Consider the following 19685-nt stretch of genomic DNA (forward strand, 5'->3'; position numbering starts at 1 on the left):
TCAGCTACTTAGTGAGGCCCTTTGCACCTCAGTGAGACCCTGTTTCAAAGTAAAGAATAAAATAATAGGGCTGGGGGTGGTGTAGCTCGAAGGTAGAATGCCTCTGGGTTCCATCCCCAGTACTGCAAAAAAAAAAAAAAAGAAATTTAATTATTCCATTATTTCAAGAAGTCTGCATTGGTTCTAACAGAATTCTCTCACTAATAACCTATCAAATGCTTCTACAAGTTTGTTTAAATCTCATACTTGGATTTTGACAAGGAGACTTGGTGTCTTGGGTAAGTAGCTTAGAAACTGACTCTTGCAAATAAGGCAGCAGGCACTTTTTATACCAAGAATTAGTTTTCTCTCTTACTATCATTACAGATAGGATCTGTAAGCATCATCTTCCCAACCTCCAGCCCCATTTGTCTCAGTGGAGTACCAGTTACTGTCTTAGGGCCACCTGCATGGAATACCTGCTTCCCTGTGCAGCAGTATTCACCTGGGATGCACACTAAAATCCAACCGCAAATCTCTTCTTGCTCATTTGACTCAATCCTTCATTCATTTCCTGGCAAATGCTTTCATGAGGGCAATGAGATTTTTATACTCACAGCTAAAAGAATCTCAAATCAGGCTCATGACACTTTGATGACAGAGCCACTTAAAAAATTTTTTTTTTTTCTGGTCCTGAGGATGGAACCCAGGGGCATTCTACCTCCAAGCTACACACCCAGTCCTATTGTTTTAGTCTTTATATATTTTGAAATAGGGTCTCACTGAGTTGCAAAGGGCGTCGCTAAGTAGCAGAGGCTGTCATCGAACCATGAGGCTCCAGTCTTCGCCTCCCAAATGCTGGGATTACAAGCGTGTGCCACCATGCCTGGCCGACATAGCTACTTTTAACTCACAAATAACTAGTTCCACCTATCTTTACTAGAAGGGAAACAAAGCCAAAAAATCTTGTGGTTAAATGCATGGGCTTGCAGGTAACACAGTCCTAGCAGTCCCTCCTAACTGTAAGCAACCCACTAGCTATACCCTTGGGCAAGTAATATAATTATTAAAAATCTTGGGTTTTCTCACCTATAAATTAGGAATGGCACAAGGAAAAATCAGATACTAGAAATTAAGTACTTTATTAAATGTGTAAAGAAGTTAAATAAATACTTGTCTTTGTAATGATAATGATCATAAAAAAGACAAATAACATCTTTTTTATATCAGGCCAAGTGCTAATCTATCTTCCTTCCTTCCTTCCTTCCTTCCATCCTTCCTCTTTCTTTCTTTCTTTCTTTCTTTCTTTCTTTCTTTCTTTCTTTCTTTCTTTCTTTCTTTCTTTCTTTCTTTCTTTCGGAGTGGGGATGGAGCCCAGGAGCATTCTACCTCTGAGCTACAGCCATTTTTTTTTTTTTTTTGGTGTTACTGGGGTTCCTGGAAGCCTTTCTATCTCTGGGCTACACTCCCAGACCTAATTTATATTTTTATATTTGGAAACAGGGTCTCTTAAGCCAGCAAGGCTGGCTCCGAACCAGCCGATCCTCCTGTCTCCGCCTCCCAAGCGCAGGGATTACAAGTGTGCGCCACCACGCCCGGCAGCTACAGCCCTTTTTACTTTTTATTTTGAAACAGGGTCTTGGCAGGTTGCTGAGAGCCTCTCTGTGATGCTGAAGCTCTCCTTGATCCCATAATCCTCCTCTCTCAGCTTTCCAAGTACTGGGATTATAGACATGGGCCACCAATGGGCCACCACGCCCGGCCGGTCACCACTTCTGAAGCAATTTCCTCTTCTTTCTTAGTGAACAGAATGATTAGCAATGCGCTCTGCTCAAATATAACCTTTCCCAGCTTCCCTTGCCACTTGGCTTGACCATGGGACTAAGTTTTGAAATCAGGATATATAAGTGGACTGGTCTGGAGGAACTTTCAGAAAGGCTACTGGAAACAAGAGAGCTTCTATACCTCTCTTTCATATTTTTTTTATTTCTAGCCTGAAATATGGATGAAATAGATAGAATTTGAGCATCCACTTTAAAGAATGAGTGGATTCTGAAGAAGGAAGCCATAGAATCAGAATAATGAGACAGAAAGGAAAATGGGGACCCTATTGACCTATTGATACACTGGAGTTATGGTCCTTTTCTGACCTTGTCCAAGAGAAAGAGAAAACAATGATAGTTTCAACAGCCTTATTATACTGGTGGTTTTAACACTTCAAGTTAATTTCAGCCAAAATTATACAAGGAAATGGTTTTTTTTTTTAAGTTAAGAATGTTGCATTATTGGGGAGGATCTTCATCTTCATAGTTCTTTGAAAGGGTGAGAAATTCAAATGGAAAAAAATAACAATAAAAAAGTTGATTTTTTTTCTTCATGTGCAAGGGAATATAAAAGGTCTGGGAAAAGTTGGGTCTGTAGGAGGAAAGCTGCCGAATGAGAAGTGCTGAGGCATATAGACTTTTGCTTTTTGATGAGGAGAGGTTTTGTAGAAATTCAAGAAAAAAGACAACTAGTTCCAAAGAGAAACGTGGTCAGAAGCACTGAGATGCTGTAAGAGCTTTTAAGAAATTCCTCGAAGTAATCATAAAAGTAAATGCTGTTCCCCTTCAGTAAATTTCAATGGTTTTATAATGTGTAATTTGATCTATTTTCATGGTGTGTACGTGTGTGTGTGCGCACGCGTGTGTGAAAATTATTGGGTTCAGCTTCAACAAGGATGCAGAGCAAAAACAGGGCTATTCATAGGCCTCCTGTCATAGGATTATTGTTCATAAAAGTTTAGCTAATATATCTAACAAATTACTGCTTTGAAAGTTTACTACAAAAGTGACATATTCAAAAGTTGGTATTTGGGGAACTGAGACAGGAAGATCACAGGTTTGAGAACGTGTCACCAACTTAGCAAGACTTCCAGCAACCTAGTGAGACCCTGTTTCAAAATTATAAAAAAGGGGTGGAGGTGTACTTGGAGGTAGAATGCCCCTGGGTTCAATCCCCAGTACAACAACAACAACAACAACATCAACAACAACAACAGAAGTAGAGACCGTCTTAAGAGTTCAAGTATATATAATACACTTCAGAGTTGAAATGCATCAAAAGACGTCTTCCAGAATATCTCTGAACCATTTTTTAAATATTTGGGATATTCACAAGAAGGTGGATGGCTTACAAGAAACATTTGACTACCGATTTTTGAAAGAAGGGTCTTACAAAGTCAACATCTCAGTACTTTGCTACTCTTGTCAGGTTTGGTTAAGAGACTATTTTCTAACAATAACTATGAAACATTTCCATACAAAAATAAATATATAAAACCCAATCGAAAAGAGAAAGATTAGAAATTCTCCTGATTTTTAGATAAATATTTTTCTGTTTAGTGACAGCCATACCTGTGAGACTGTAGATTTGTTCGATAATCTTGATATCACCTGGAAGAACAAACAGAAATTGTAACAATCATTTTAGCCTCTCCTGAACAGAATGAAGTGGAGGAGGTAGTGGAAAGAAAGAGGTTTTCAAGCTGCGCATGTTTGTAAGAGCCATGCACCTGTCTATGTAGGGTAAAGAGAAAACACCTTCTGAAAGGTGCTGAAAACTTCTCTCCATCCCACTTTAGGACCCCTTACTGACTGGTGTGTCTAATGGGACAAAGAACAGCCAGGTGAAGACCAGCAGCGGGCTGCAGGACCACACAGGCACAATCATCACAATTGTTAGTTGGCTAATCTTTTCTTTTCTTTTTTCTTTTCTTTTTTTGTTTCTTTTTTATTTCTTTCTTTTTCTTTCTTTTCCTTCCTTCCTTCCTTCCTTCTTTCCTTCCTTCCTTCCTTCCTTCCTCCCTTCCTTCCTTCCTTCCTTCCTTCCTTCCTTCCTCTGGATTGAACCCAGAGGCATTCTTTCTCCGAGCTATACCCCAGTCCTTTTTTAATTTTGTTGTTTTGAAGTAAGGTCTTGCTAAGTTACTGAGAGTCTTGTTAAATCGCTAAGGCTGGTCTTTTACCTGGGATCTACCTGCCTCAGCCTCTTAAGTGCTGGGATTACAGACATGGATCACCATGCCTGGCTATACCTTCCTTCTGATGCTTCATTTTCTCCTCTTTATTTCTCCTCTTTCTGATCCTGATACTAAATTCTCTCATTTCCCCTGACTTCCCTCATTGCCTTTGTAAAGATTGATATCCACAGAATCTCTCCATATTTAATCTCATTACTTTTTAATCCACCTCCCCCTTCTTGCTTGAAAACCCGTGGGGCAGAATAACACCTCCTTCCTGCTCTGTTTATTTTGTCGCTATGATATTCCTTGTGGACTAGGATTAAGTTACAAGCCATCTCAATCCCCTACTTAATTGAATCTAAGATTCTACTGCTTGCCAAAATTAAATGTTGCCAATCCAATGGTGACATTACCATACATTGTAAAACAGCCCCCTTTTTCAGAGCTGCTTAGCTGTGAGAAGTGAATTATCTTCAAAAACAGACGCCTGAATTTCAAAGACACATCTCATACAAAATCAAACTGCGGACAACGATTTTGAAGACATGCACCTTCCGTGATGGACAAAGAAGCTCTGGAAATCATGCTATGTCCTGGAGACACGCTTCTGTTATCATCCACATTGTTTTCTGCCCCATCAGACTTCTTTCACTTTAATGCAGTAATAGATGCTATAAATTAACATAATTGTATTCACTTGTTAAAAAAAAAACACACACACATACACTTGAAAATGATCGGCCTAGAAAGCCAGACATATTTGGTAATTCTGTTACTGTCTCCTCATTTTTTCCCCCCTAGATGATTAGGAAAATAGATCTGTTATTATTTATACAAACGCCGCCATCATTTTGCTGTGCAAATATATGTTTCATCAATGTTTAATTTTACCAAAGCAGTCAACCCCTTCCACATCTGCCTCATTGCCTAAATACGCATTAATCAGAAGCATTCTAGACATACGTTTTGTAATAATTCTCTAAACGGCGACAAATAAAACAGCTGAATAATTAAAAATGTGAAAAATAAAACAAAATTATGTTGCTCTTGCTACTGTGGTAGACACTAAAATGTGCTTCAAAAACGCCTTTCAGTTATAGTTTAGAGGAAAGGACGAACATCTCAATGGGATTCGGGAAGCCTGGCTGTCAGAGAAGCCCGTAGAGGATTCGAGAGAGATGCCTGAGCATCTTCTGGTGTGGATGTGCCCTCAGCTCTCAGATCTACTTCTAACACGTGCCTGGTCCAGTTGCTAAGCCCCAGGTTGCTTTTGTACTTAAGTGTTTCTCAAATATATATGCACACATGAAGCACTTAAGGATCTTGCAGCCCACAGCTTTTGACACAGGCCTGGGGTGGGGACTGAGATTGGGAATTTCTAGCGAGCTCCCTGGTGGTACTGATGCTGCGGGCCACAGGGTGAACTGGGAAGCAAAACCTCATAACAACATTGTGGTTATTATCACCCTATTTTCTATCAGTTAGTTAAGTATTTGTGATGTGATAATCACCCTTATAAATATTTCCCAGGCATTATATCTACCAATTTTCATTGCAATCCTATAAGGCTGGGTGTTTTTTTTATTTTTTTGTTTTTGGTACTGGGAATTAACCTAGGGGCTTAATATCTCCAAGCTACACCCTGGGCCTTTTTAATTTTTTATTTTAAAACAGTGTTGCCAGATTATTGAGGGCCTCACTGAGTTGCTGAGGTTTGCCTCCAATGTTCGATCCTCCTGTTTCTGCCTCCCAAGTACAGGTTACAGGCATGTGCCACCACGACCCTCCAAGGTTGGGATTTTTAATCTCTGTTTTGCTGAAGAGAAAACAAAAGGCCTGGGTGGAGTTAAGTGACTTGTCAAGGCTGCAGCGTAGTAATGTATTAGGAGCAGGAAAATGAATGGAATCATATATTTTAAAATGACTGGCATGCAATATATTTTCATTCCTCTTGTTTTTGTTGTCTTTGCTTACCCAATGTAACTCTATTTCAGCTTTTATCAAACTCACTGATGGTCCCAAGAATCAAGCAGAGCCAAGCATGATGTCCCATGCCTGTAATCCCAGTTCTTGGAAGGCTGAGACAGAAGGATTGCAGGTTCGAGGCCAGCTTTAGAAATTTAATGAGGCCTTTAGCAACTTAATGAGACCTTGTTTCAAGCCAAAAAAATAAAATAGGTCTGGGGATCTAGCTTAGAGGTAGGATGCCTCTGGGTTCAATCCCTAGTACCACATACACAAAAAGAGTCAAGCAGAATCAAATATATTTCGTCTTTCACAAACATATAATGCATTTATTGTATATGATTAGCAAATTCCCAGCCTGTGACAGATTCTCTGAATAAGTTATTTTATTTACATGTAGTATTAATCAGTTATGTTTAAAAAGAGTACCATGATATACTCATTCTGATAACTAACACTTTATGCTGATCCAGGTTTTGCAAAATGCGCAGGGGATAATAGTGTAGTGGAAACCCAGGATTTTAAAGCTAGATGTGACCCCAGTGTGTCTGCCTTTATGGTTTTCACACATAGCAGATACTAGAACATCTTAAGAAGTTTTCTTTAAAAAGCCAGAGCTTGGGCTGGGGGTGTAGCTCAGTGGTAGAGCACTTGCCTAGGATGTGGGAAGCCCTGCGTTTGATCCTCACTACTGCAAAAACAAACAATAGCAACAACAACAGCAACCGAGCCTCCAACACCCAGATTCCCCTGTGCTTAACCTATTGAGTGACTTTCTTTCCATTTGTGGTGAGTGGGGCCCAGTGATCCAGTCTTACAAAGGTGTCCAGGTCAGGTTTGGAACCACAGATTTTGTCTAACTCCTTAACGTTTGATATGTGAAAACTGCAGTCTAGAGAGAGGAGATGATTTACTCCATCTTTTAAGTTAGCAGAACTTCTAGAAGACTTGTGTCCTGACTCCCAAGCTTCCTACTATGGACCCACGACTTTTCGCAGGTATGTCTACCAGGAGAGAATGCTGCTACTTGGGCTGAAAGACTAAATGGCCTCTTGTACTGTGGAATTTCATCTGTCACAGTGTTTGATGATGGCCATAAAGCAGATCCCTAAGTCCCCAAAATTAGGTTGCTCAAGCAACACTTATCTTTTAATATCACAGATATTTCTGGGACTCTGATGCCTTATAGATATTATCTCCCCAGAAGGAAAATACGCGGGGATGTCCGATGTTTTGATGTAAAATATTTATTGAACACAAGTTATAGAAGTTGTTCCAGAGGACTGAAAGCTTTTGAAAGTTTTGGACAGTGTTCTTCATTTAAAATCTCTTCTACATGAAATTTTTATGCATTTTAGATAATAAGAACTTGTCATTTCTAATGGGAATAATTTCTTTTAAAAACCTAGAGTTAGCTGGGTGTGGTGGTGAACGCTTATAATCTCAGTACTTGGGAGGCTGAGATAGGAGGATCGCAGGTTCACGGCCAGCCTCAGCTACTTTGTGAGGCCCTCCACAATTTAGTGAGACTCCATTTCAAAATAAAAAATAAAATATAGGGCTGGGAGTGTAGGTCAGAGGTAGAATGCCCCTGAGTTCTATCCCTAGTACTGCAATAAATAAATAAATAAATAAATAAATAAATAAATAAATAATAAAAACCTAGAATTATTGAAGTTGGGAAAATAAAAAAAAGAATAAATTAGACATAAGAAAAAAAAGACATTACAAAAGGGTTTTGAAAGATATAAAAAAAAAGCTGAAGATTAGTCCACTGGAACATTAGAATTGATTCAATTCTAGAATTCCTTCCAATCTTAGGATGGAAAAAATTAGGTGTGTCCATGGAGGATATACCTTGGTGTTGGTTACCATGAACAGAGTTAAGGCTTTATAATCTTGTATACTAGGGAATAAATATATTATCTGCCCTGGTGAGTTGGTTTTAAGAAGTTTCCACATAGTCCCTTCCTTAATTCTAATCACCTAAATTGCTCTATTACTCTGTAAGTCCAGTGGGAATTGAGAAGGAGGACTCTTAAATTGCCGTGAAAAATCAGAAGAAAAAATATTTTCTCATATCCATATTATTTGCAAGAAAAAGTAAAACAAATTCATAACCTCTTTTTTTTTTCCATCAGGGAAGAGTTTCACAAACAATTGAGCTTCAATTGCAAATCAAAATCAAAGACACATAGGGACGTGGATAGTCATTTTCAATGTGAAAGTCCCATAATATTCTGTGATGTTGTTCTCCTTTTACCGAATGAAGACATTTCTATAAGAGTTTTTGTAGGATCAATACCTGACCTTAGCTACTTAATTCATTTTTCCCTAAAGTTCTCAAGTTCTTCAAATAGTCAGTTTTTATTCTATTAGAATCCTACCGATTCTTATAGTTGGGAAGGGAGCTCTTTGATTTCATCTAGTTTAAAACCTCACTCTCCAAATGCTTCTGAATTCTGGCAGATGATAACTACAGCAACAAGGTTGCAGGCTCAGCCTTTCATAGGTTAATGTTTCACCTTTTAAAAAAAGAAGAAGAACTCAAGTGATTTTTTTGGAAGTGATAACACAGTATCAATAACCTGTCCTTACTCTCAAGTTTCTTTGAATAAGCTGAACTACCAAGAATTTGATTATTATGAGGCAGAAAGGAAGCAAATCTGAAGGGAATCCACAGCACAGCACATACCTGAGTTCTAACTTGGTGAGCCAGTGGTCCAAGAAAAGTGTGCACTTTCATTTTTTACTTGGTGCATAGGTCAAAATTTATAAACTCTTGTATGAGTCTTCTTGGGTTCTCTCAACTATGAAATCTCATAAAGGCCTAAAATATTCTGGCAGGAATGTATGTTATCTACAGCTCAATGATCAATTGGGAAATGAGATGTGTATTACAAGGCTCTTCTTTCTGACTGATTCACTATATTTTTTGCTTCATTAATAATGACACACTGATTAAATTACAAAGCAGATTGAAGAAACATGTGTCCTCATTCAGAAAAAGAGATGGTTCCATATTTTATCTTATTCACTAGATAGCAACATAACTAGTACTGGTCGTTGTGTTTTTAGTTTTTATTTTTTTGACAAAGAAAATACTAATGCAGTATATTCACAAGTAACTCCCTTACTCACATAGTTAAAATGTCAATTCTTGCAAAATCATAAATATCATTTAATATTATGAGAGATAAGTAGCAAAGAGATCTTATTTTTATCTCTGATCCATTTTTTCCTTTTAAAGAAGTGGAGATGCTGTTAAGTAATAAATGACACTAGTGGTAGGTGGCAGATAGGAAGGGTAAAGGAAACTTCTAGAGAAAGAATAGGCTTTGAATAGCGAAGTATTCATTTTCAACTTAACAAGTCCAGTATTTCACCACCATTTAATCTGAAGAAGAGTCTTTTGAGGTTGATCTGAAACCTACAAGAGTATCAGAGTTTCTTAGGTTGTTGTCTAACTTAGAAACAGAAATGAGATTCTAATGAAAGAAATGATGATTCTGATATCCCCCCATGTCATCCTGAGCCTTGGGATCAAGATATACTATTAAGACTTAAAGGAGAATTCTCTTCCTCTAGGTAAATACTATCACTTCGGAAGCAGAAAGTACAAGTCAGCTATTTGAGTTCACAGTGCAAGGCTTACTAACGGTTAGAGAATCAGCTGCTAAGTGCAGAGTGTACAAAACACCATGGACACTATCCACTGCTAAATGTTATGGTGAAACATCTGTCCTGGGAGATGAAACCCATGTTGGAGGTAGGATGGCACAGTGGTTAAAAGTTGGGATTTTCCTAGTCCTGTCAAGTATTAGCTGTGCAACCTTGAGTAGCATGTTAGTTAAGACAGAATAGGTAATGATAAGGTAAAAATGCTTTACAGCTCAGTGACTTAATGCAAAGAAACCCCTTTATTTCTTAGTCATTGTTATGGTTAGATATAGAATGTCTCCTGAAGAGCTCATGTATTAATGTTCAGAGATGATATAATCAAGTCATAGGGCTGTAATCTCATCAGTGGGTAAATCTATTTAAATGGATTTATCTAAAATCTATGCAAACGGGGTGTGGCTGAAGAAGGTGGCCCTAGGGGTGTGGCCTTAGGGACTGTGCTTTGTCTTTGAATTCCCTTGCTTGGGGCTCTCTTGGCTTCCAGTCTCCATGATATGAGCAGAGCTCTTGCTCTTCCTTTCTCTGCTTTCTATTGACATGTTCTGAGCTCCGCAGACCTGGCCTCACATGGACTGAACCCCAAATCTGTGAACACATAAACCTTCCTTCCTCTAAGTTGTGCAGTCAGTTGTTTTGGATAATAGCAGTGAGAATGTTGACCGAGATAGTCATTTACTATTTGATTTATGTCGAGTAATTCTCTAAGAGGTGATTGGGACCTAGGCTTCATTGATTTTGTGATTCTGCCACCATGTGGGCTCAGGATTGTCCCGGCATCATGCAAATGGCAGCTTAGTACAGAGACAATAAACAGGAATGCTGGGCATGCCAGTACCCCAGTCTGGAGTGAGACCCCACTCCACACTCCACTGCAGGGTCCCATCTCAGGGCCCCTGGCTGTGCCAGTACTGAGAAATGTCTTTGGTACAAATTTCAATATGTATCAACTTCAAATGTTTTGGCATTAATTTTAAAATATAGAAAGCAGTCCAAGCATGGGTGTTGCACAGGCACTCAGGCAAAGAAGGAACCCTGCAGAGTCCCCCAAATAGAGGTAGCCCAGGGCCTTTGCATTCTAAAGACAAGATTTACATAATAAATAACTTCTAGCAGACAAGCTAAAATTTCCCAAGGATGTGGGAAAATGCCTTCAAGAGATACCTGACTTCAATAATCAATTAATACATTTTGGGGTATAACAAAAGGCTTGGGTCTGTACCAGAGATAGGGCAGCCCTATAGGAAGAAATTATCACATCAAAAGATTTGCCCCAAGTCTTTTGGGATTGATACCTATGTCAGGTCAGGAAGATGATTGCTTAAGCAAAGATATGAGATAAAAATCTTTATAAAAACTGTTTGGTATTCAAAACCCCAGTGACTTATTTCCAAGTCACTCCACTATATCACTCTCTCTATGACGTAGTGCTTTAATTTCTGTCATATCTTTCTGCCTTTGTAGTAATAAAATTGCATAAGCTTACATCAGAAGAGTTAGGGCTATTCTTTTCTAAAATAGCTAAGAACAAGAACCCACAGCTACATCTCACACCAGCACAGTTTTGCAGTCCCATTGTAACACTGACCATTGAAATTCTGTGAGTTTTCATTTCCCTCTCTCAAAAATGACACTTAACCACAGTCATTTTGAAAATTAAACAAGATGTAAACTGAACAAATCTTGGAGATCTAGTTGGCTACATCTGGCATTATGCCACATTAAGAGAAATGTACTACAGCAACCCAAAATAATCCAAATAAAATTCTAATAAAATTATTTTTGTGTATGTTTTTCAAGATCCATAAAGGATATGCATTTGATAACCCATGGTAAGACTTATTAACCCCCCTTCCTTTATATTTCTATTGGGAATAATGGAGGTATCTAAGAGTCTCTCACAGAAACTCTCTGGGTCCCTCTGGTTCACAGCTTGGCTCTGGCCATAAAGCCTGGGCTCCCTGTTGGAGGTGGCTGATGGATAGTTTCTTGCCTCTCACATCCCTGGTTTCTCCAAGAAGATGAAGCATTTGGAATCTGCTGCGGAGTGTAAGCCTCCCTCATTTCAACTAAATTATCCACAAGGAATTCTTACACAGAATTTATGGTGCACAACCAATGTTGTCACATTGGTTACGTGCTTGGACCCATGACTGGCACCGGCAATTTTTTCTATTAACGAATTTTAACTATGTTTAATTGATGTAGCCATCATAGACAAAAGTTTCTTATGAATGAGGTTAGAATAGGGCATTTTGTTACACCGTTAAGCTAGGTCATGATTATCTCAACATTCGCGCAGATGGGTTTATCTAAATTTCAGCAAACATATATGCAGAATTTCTTAATGAATTGGTGTGTGTGTATGTGTGTGTGTGTGTGTGTGTGTGTGTGTGTGTGTGTGTGTGTGTTACTGGGGATTAAACCCAAGGGCATTCTACCTCTGAGCTATACTCCCAGCCCTATTTTATTGTTTTATTTGAAAAAGAGTTTCACTAAGTTGCTCAGGGCCTCACCAAGATACTGGTGTTGAACTCAAACCTATGCTCTTCCTGTCTTAGCCTGCCAAGTATCGAATCTATGTTTCTCCTGTCTTAGCCTCCCAACTACTAGGATTACAGACATGTGACACCATGCTCAAATGTCATATTCTTTTAAAAACTATCGTTTCTCAAATTATTCTCTTGTCAAAAGGGCTATTGTCTCATCCCATGAATATACACCTGTCTTTACAAACATGAGATGTGATACTTTATGCAAAGAATGTTTTGGTGTTCTGTTTTTCTCAATCTCCTTTCCTTGCTTCACTTAAATAAAGTAAGATGTTTTAAAATTATCCATAGGTACAAGTCAGGTCAATAAAATATTGACAATATGCACACATTAACTAAAGAATGATTATCTTTGAATTTGAATGCATTAAATAAAAGGTTTGGGAATTAAAAGGAACCCCCAAAGTACCTCTTGATATTTCTTTAAAAGCTTGGAAAATGCAGGGTAGGGGAGAGAGAGAGAAAGAGATAGAGAGAGATAGAGATAGAGATAGAGATAGAGATAGAGAGAGAGAGAGTGTCTAGGAAGAAAAGGGGAAAATATTCACTATTATTTATAGAAAACCAACTAGAAATCTCTTAGCAATGATATAAAATTTTTGAAGATTTCAATTTTAGGAAGCTATTTCCCAAATCAATGATTTGGGAGTTCAGCAGAGTATTCCATGCTAAAAGAATCTACACTGTTAAAACTCATTATATTAAGCTGAATCCCATGCCCCCAAGTGACATGCTTCTGATTAGGGTACAAAGAGTCTGGGTTAGTCTGTAAAGTTAGCTATTGTATAAATGTAAGAAAACACAATAGCTCAATTCATAAGATTTTCAGGATCCCCACTGAGCGTTTGGATTCCAGACCAGGTTGGTTAGGACAGATGTTCCCTTTGGTGTAATGTAAGAAGTGTGTGCCTCCCATCTCCCAATGGCACTTTCAAAGTTAACACAAAATATCTAATTTGCTGCCTAGGAAGCCCATTGTTGACTATATATTGCAAGTGAAAAGTCAAACAGCCCTATATGTTGAAGATAGTGTTTGAACCCAGCAAACTGAAATGAACTTTGGTTATTTAAAGTATATAGTGCCTCAGTTAAACTCAGCCACGGAAAATAAGAAAAGGCCTAAGATAAAACTACTATGGGGAGAGTATTAGAATCCTCTATGCAGCCAAATGCATACTTTTAAAAATTTAAATAAATCTTTTAAATTTAAGCTTGAAAAATATTGTTCATCACATTAATACTCTTTACAAAATATTCAATTATTTCCAGATAAGGGAGGAATTCTCATCGTTGGTTAGTAGATTGGAGAAGCTTCCTGTGTTAATATTGGGTACATCATATGGAAGGTGTTATTGATTAATTATATTTTGATGAAAAACAATTCTTTGTGAACATTCATAGAAGAATTACAAGAAGATGAAACTTAGGCAGGAACTAGTCTGATTTGGTATTTTTACTCCTTCACTGAAGCTACTACCTGAGGACAAAAATTATGTCATCAATAAAATATACCAGCCAGGTATGTTGGCACATGCCTGTAATTTCACTACTGAGGAAGCTGAGACAGGAGAGTTGCAGGTTTGAGGCCAGCCTCGGAAGCTTAGTGAGGCCCTCAGCAACTTAAGGAGACCCTTTTTCAAAATAAAAAATAAAAGAGGGCTGTGGATGTAGCTCAGAGGTAGAATGTCCCTGGGTTCAATTCCTGGTAAACACACACACACACACACACACACACACACACACACACACACTCAAAATAAAATACCACAGATCGCATACTTCTCCAGATTTTTTCCTCTGGGTCTCTCCCAATAATGTTTCTGTCCACAGCGTTTTTCCTGTGGGAAGAAGAATCATTCTGCAGCTATGTATACAATAGAGTATATTTTCTATTTCTTTTATTATTTAAATTAGCATTTTGAGCCTGTGCTTTCATCCTAGAATAGGCCTTTCCTTAATCTTTAAAAATAAATAGCTGAGATCAGGGCTTGGTGTGCACATCTGTAATCCCAGTTCTTGGGAGGCTGAGATAGGAAGATCCCGGGTTGGAGGCCAGCCTCAGCACCTCAGGGAGACCCTCAATAACTTAGTAAGGCCCTGTTTCAAAAATTAAAAAAAAAAAAGGCCGGGGAGTGTAACTTGGAGATATAATGCCCCTGGCTTCACACCTCAGCACCAATACATACATGCATACATACATACATACATACATACATACGTGTGCTCTGCTTCCAAAACAGGTGTTTTGAGAAATCCTACTAGTGGACATGTTTTCAGTGTTATCACATGGCAATCTAGTCACAGAGTCCCCGGCTGGGTGTTCGGGGAAGATCACAGGGGTATCTTTGGGAGAGCTCCTCTTCATCAACATTTGAACAATGAACAAGCGGATCCATTTCGGGTGGCCACAGCTTCTGCCAGAGGGGGCATTCCTGAAGTTACCGAGCTATCTAACTTGGTTAGATTCATACAGAAGGATTAGCCCCTCAGCTACATCTATGAAATGTGTACATTTGCTTCTTTTCTGAACGAGCTTTTCTCTCTAGGGTTTAAGGTTTATTTCTTTTTCCTTTCCTTTTCCCCGCTCTACATACTTCCTTTTTCCCTTCCTCCTTTCCTTCCTTTCACACTGGGGATTGAGCCCAGAGGTATTCTACCTTTGAGGTACAGTCCAGTCCTTTTTTTTTTTATTTTGAAAGACGTTTTTGGTAAGTTGCAGAGGGCCTCATTAAGCTGCTGAGGCTGGTCTTGAACCTGCAATCCTCCTGTGTTAGCCTCCCAAGTACTGGGATGACAGGTGTGTGCCACCATGCCTGGCTGGTTTAAGGATATTTCCATGGCAACAAAGTATGATCAGATGAATCTATCTGAAATGAGGAGCCATCCCTGACTTTTCATACAAATCTGTGCAAACCAACTTCAGCTCTTTGAAGTTCTGACCTACTAGACCAAACTGCATTTGTTCAGGTTGTTTTCTTTCTGGAGGGGGGAGGTTTGCAGAAAAACGTGCAACATTAGATTTCTTGGAAGAATAATTCTAGCCGTAGTTGTGTGTGTGTATACTGAGCCTTAAGACTTTGCAGATACTCATTAATTGTTCTTTTGGACAGAATCCTATTTGTTTTTTCTTCTCATATATCATGCTGATGTTTTGCATGATCAAGATGGATGGGTGACTAATAGCCTCAAAGAAAAGTAAAGTGTATGATCTGGAGTATAAATATGCTTCATTAGCACTCGTCAGACTCGGGACCGTTTAGGAAGGCTGGCAAAACGCGCTGACACAGATCAGCCGCCATATGCTCTGCTTTCAGGGACTCTAATCTTAACAGTAGGAAACATACGCGGGATTACCACATCACCGAAAGCTTAGCGTCTTGCAGATGTTTATCTTAGAACTTTCCTTAATCATTTTCCTCAATGACACGCAACCCAAATCCTTTAAATCCCAACTCATTTGGCAGAAACGCACCTCCTAAGGTCCCTCCGCCCTTATAAGGCTGTCAGCACCCCACGGGGCCTTCCGAGTCATGGCTTCCAAGTCCTTCAACTTCCCCCGCACTTGGCATCTTCTTTGCTTCGCGTCTCTGACTGCTTGGCAGCTGCTTCCTCCACTCAAAGCTGCCGCTCTTTGGTGTCCCAGAATGCTGAATTTAAATGGTGAGTAAATAGACACCTCGAATCTGATCAAAACTGGAGGTCTCCAGATCCGCCGCTGAGCGCAGTCTGTGTTTCGTTGTAAGCAGACTGTCTGTACCATATGTCGTTCTCTCTGCTGTCTGCACCCTTTTGGGGAACTTCATGGGAAAAGCACCATTAAAGATGTTTATCCTGGGATTTTGTAATTCGCTTTTAATTTTAATCCAATTCCCAACAACCTAACTCATTCACAACAGCTTCAGCTGTACCACCCACCGACTCCACGCTATGACAGTTGAGTCCGGTTTGGGGTTAGAAAACTAACTGAAGACATGGCCCATCAGACCAAGGATGATCTGTGAAGCGTTATTTGATGTGCCCAGTCCCAAACAGTGAAATATTTACTGCAATAAAGCATTCAGGATTATTTGAACAAGTCCCGGGGGAACAGATTCTTGAATCAAAATCAGAATAAAATTATACGTTAAAAAAAAGTCCCAACATATGCACAGGTAAAGTATTTACAAGTTGGCCGAGAAACTCGGACAAAACTCTAAATTGAAAACATTGCTTCTTTTGCTTATAGTCTCAATCCCTCTACAAAAATGTGTGTTTGTAAGCGAGCGTGTGGATATATACAGAAAGTATGGAGGATATGTTATTTGTTGGCAAATGGACTACGGTTGTACCGTAAGATTTTTATTTATTTCAGTTAGTCAGACCTCATAAGGATTAATAAGACTTTGTAAAGAGGAAGCAAGCCGGAAAAAAAAAATTGAAGTAAGATTTGGCCCATTTGCAATGATAATGAAGTAGAGATGGCACAACTTTTGCAGGAAAAACAAGGGAAGGATGAAGACCAATGACAGGTGGAGCAAGGTGAAAAGCGGATGCTCGCGTGGGAAGAAGTTCTCCCAGGGCCAGATCACGGCTACAGTGCTACTGAACACATCGATGGCTAATTGAGCAAAGGGAAGCACAGATACTCAGGGATAAAATAAGTCAAATGGCCAAAGTATAGTGACTTTGCTGTCTCAACTGTCCTCTTTGTCAATGACATGTGTTTCCTGAAATAGTCACATTGGATTTTTTCTAACGTAATTTTTTAATATATGTATATGTATATGTATATACATACATGTATATACATATACATATACATATACACATATATATTAGTCATACATCTCAATGGGGTACAAGATGGTAAGGGCATATACACACACATCACTTATTTGGCCCTTCCTCACTTCCCACTCCATTCCTTCTCCCCTCCTTCTCTTTCATGTTTGGCTAAGTGATGGACATTGATGTTTGTGAATATGTATCATGCACATTAAGGAATTTCCTTCTCCATCCCTCCCAGTTAGGTTGTCTTATTTGTTCATCAATAGTTTCTCCTTCTTCATCTAGTGTTCATCCTATGACCCGTTTTCTTCTTTTTTTTTGTGAGTTATGATAAGTAGTAGAATTAAGGTTAAAAAATTAAAGTGAATGTCATTCTGGAAATCCAGTGTAACTTCTGCTTTAAGCATGCCAGAAGGAGGCCACCCCCCTTTCTCTCTGAGGTGCAGGGTGTTTAGTGAACCCACGTCTCAGGTTTATATTCAGAAAACCAGAGTCCCACTTGATTCTACGCTGTGCGATGCTTGTACTGGTTCTGTTCTTTCAAGCTGTGCCTCATCTAGACACTTGGTTTCCTTATCTCTGAAGTTTACTTAGTCCCATCTCCCAGGGATGATACAAGAATTGAAAATTAAATTAAGTAAGGCTATGAGAACAATGAACCTTGTTCCTAATATGTACTTAATGGATATCAGTCTGTATTCCTCTGCAGAGTCAGCTGGTGTTCTACTAAATACTCAATTGACAAGGGAAAGACTTGGTGAGATTCATTTTGATCTCTTGACTGAATCTTATTTGAAACACATGCTTGGTATGGTCCATAGAATATCTTCTCCAAATGAGAAAGTCCTCTCTGTGTATCAACCACTTAGTTCAGATATCCAACCGATGACTTTATTTTCAGTTCTATGAGTGAGTAAATTTTACCCTCCCCCTTTTTGTGGTACTGGGGATTGAACTCAGGGGTATTCCACCTCTAGTTACATCCTCAGTCCTATTTTATTATTTATTTTGAAACAAAGCCTCACTAAGTTGTGGAGGGCCTCACTAAATTGCTAAGGCTGGTTGAGAATCTGCGATTTTCCTGTCTCAGCCTCCCACATACTGAGACTACAAGTATGCACCTCCATGCTCAACTTTCCCTCCTTTTAAGCCAGTTTTAGTTGGAGTTAGGCTGCCTATAGTCAAAACAGTTTTATTGAGTAGCTCATACGGCCCCTTTCAATTCTAACATTCTATTATTCTGTAGACATGGGAATGTACTAGAATTACTAGAATTAAAATCCAATATGTGTTCATCAAGCACGCAGCACTTTGTGCCAGCAATTCCACTAGGAGAAGAATTGCAAAGATCAATCAAACATAGTTATGTCTCTCAAAGAACCTCTAAGTATACAACTGAGTAACTCATAACTTGGTTGAATTCTTATGATTCATTTTTTTAAAACTTTCTCATTGAAGTATAGCATATAGAAAAAAGCATATAAATCAACAGTATGCAGCCTGATGAATTATTAAAAAGTGTTGTAGTTGATTTATGTACATACTTGGCTTGTGATGCTTCTTTTTACATGGAAACGTTTCCTATGAATTTTCTATTAACCTACTGCCTACTATATAGCTGGTATGCTGTGCTCACAGGACCCACGGACTGAGCAAGAATTTGTAACTCTATTTCACTGGATTCTATTTATACTAAATTTCAATTGGGTTTTGGAGTCAGATGGTTTGGGACTGAAGGGAGGGTTCTTCCCCCTCCTCTGCTTACTTGCTGAAGGACTCTATCTTAGTTTCAAATTTCTCTCATCCTTAACTAGTCTTCTTCGCTACAACATAAACATATTCAACTGATTTCCAAAGTTCTTGAGAATGCGAAGTAAAATGATGTTCATAAAGTGCTTAGCATCCAGCTTGACCCAGTCTACTATCAGCAGCATCAACAACATCTCTTCACAGAGGCTTGGTCCTGAGGGTGGGTAAGGATCTGCCACACAGGCCTACAGGAGAAACCCAGGAAGTATGCACACCATGCTTCTGAAGCCCGAACCACCACCTAGATTGTAATATGCAATGAAGAGCCCTCCTTCCCACGCTCCAAGTCCCAGTGGGGCAGGTCTGGTGGATTCCTGGTGGACAAGGCGTAGGAAGTTTTTCATTCTCAAGAAGTTCTTATAAGTGGAGCCGGGCCTGTCTGTGGGCATGTGTGCGCATATGCAAGTTTGACACTTCTTATTTTCAGGCTGAACATCTGCTCTTCCCTGCAGGACAGGACAGAAACAACCACGGAGGGAGAGACTTTTTTTTTTTTTTTTTTTTAATCTTGTTCATGGGATGGCAGGTGGCTTTTCTTAGCTCTGCCTTTTCCAGCCCAACTCACCTCTCTGTCCCCACCAGGAGCTGGATGATCTAATTGTTCACTGTTTAATTTGCAAACACACATTGAAATAATCAGATACCACCATAAAGTGGCCCATCTCTTTACAAGGGGTGTGTCATGCTCTTTGATTGACAGGAGGCTGCAAAGGAGCAAGGCCAGAGGCAGTGAAATGTTACCAGAGGATGGTTTAGAGATTAGTGAGTGTTCTCTATTTCATATAATTCTGTTTTTAATATATAGTTAAATGGGATTTGGCTTTTATGAAAATGTTGCTGAGATATGGTCCCAAAGAGATCTACATTGATGCCCTTGCACAGACTAGATCCACAAGTCATGCGACCACCACCTTTACTTCCTTTGTCCAGTA

At 39.1% G+C, this 19685-nt stretch overlaps 1 protein-coding gene across 1 annotated transcript in view; it reads right to left on the minus strand.

Moving 5' to 3' along the window:
• Positions 1-19685, minus strand: part of KCNH8 (potassium voltage-gated channel subfamily H member 8) — a gene marked incomplete at both ends in the record, with an annotated part of 371332 nt that overhangs the window by 29846 nt on the left and 321801 nt on the right. Inside the window, one exon of the mRNA XM_080715733.1 lies at positions 3375-3413. Within this exon, the coding sequence (XP_080571859.1) occupies positions 3375-3413 (39 nt within the window). The remainder of the gene's footprint in view (positions 1-3374; positions 3414-19685) is intronic.

Source organism: Muscardinus avellanarius (genome assembly GCF_963383645.1).
Source record: "Muscardinus avellanarius genome assembly, chromosome: 18".
Classification (NCBI taxonomy): domain Eukaryota; kingdom Metazoa; phylum Chordata; class Mammalia; order Rodentia; family Gliridae; genus Muscardinus; species Muscardinus avellanarius.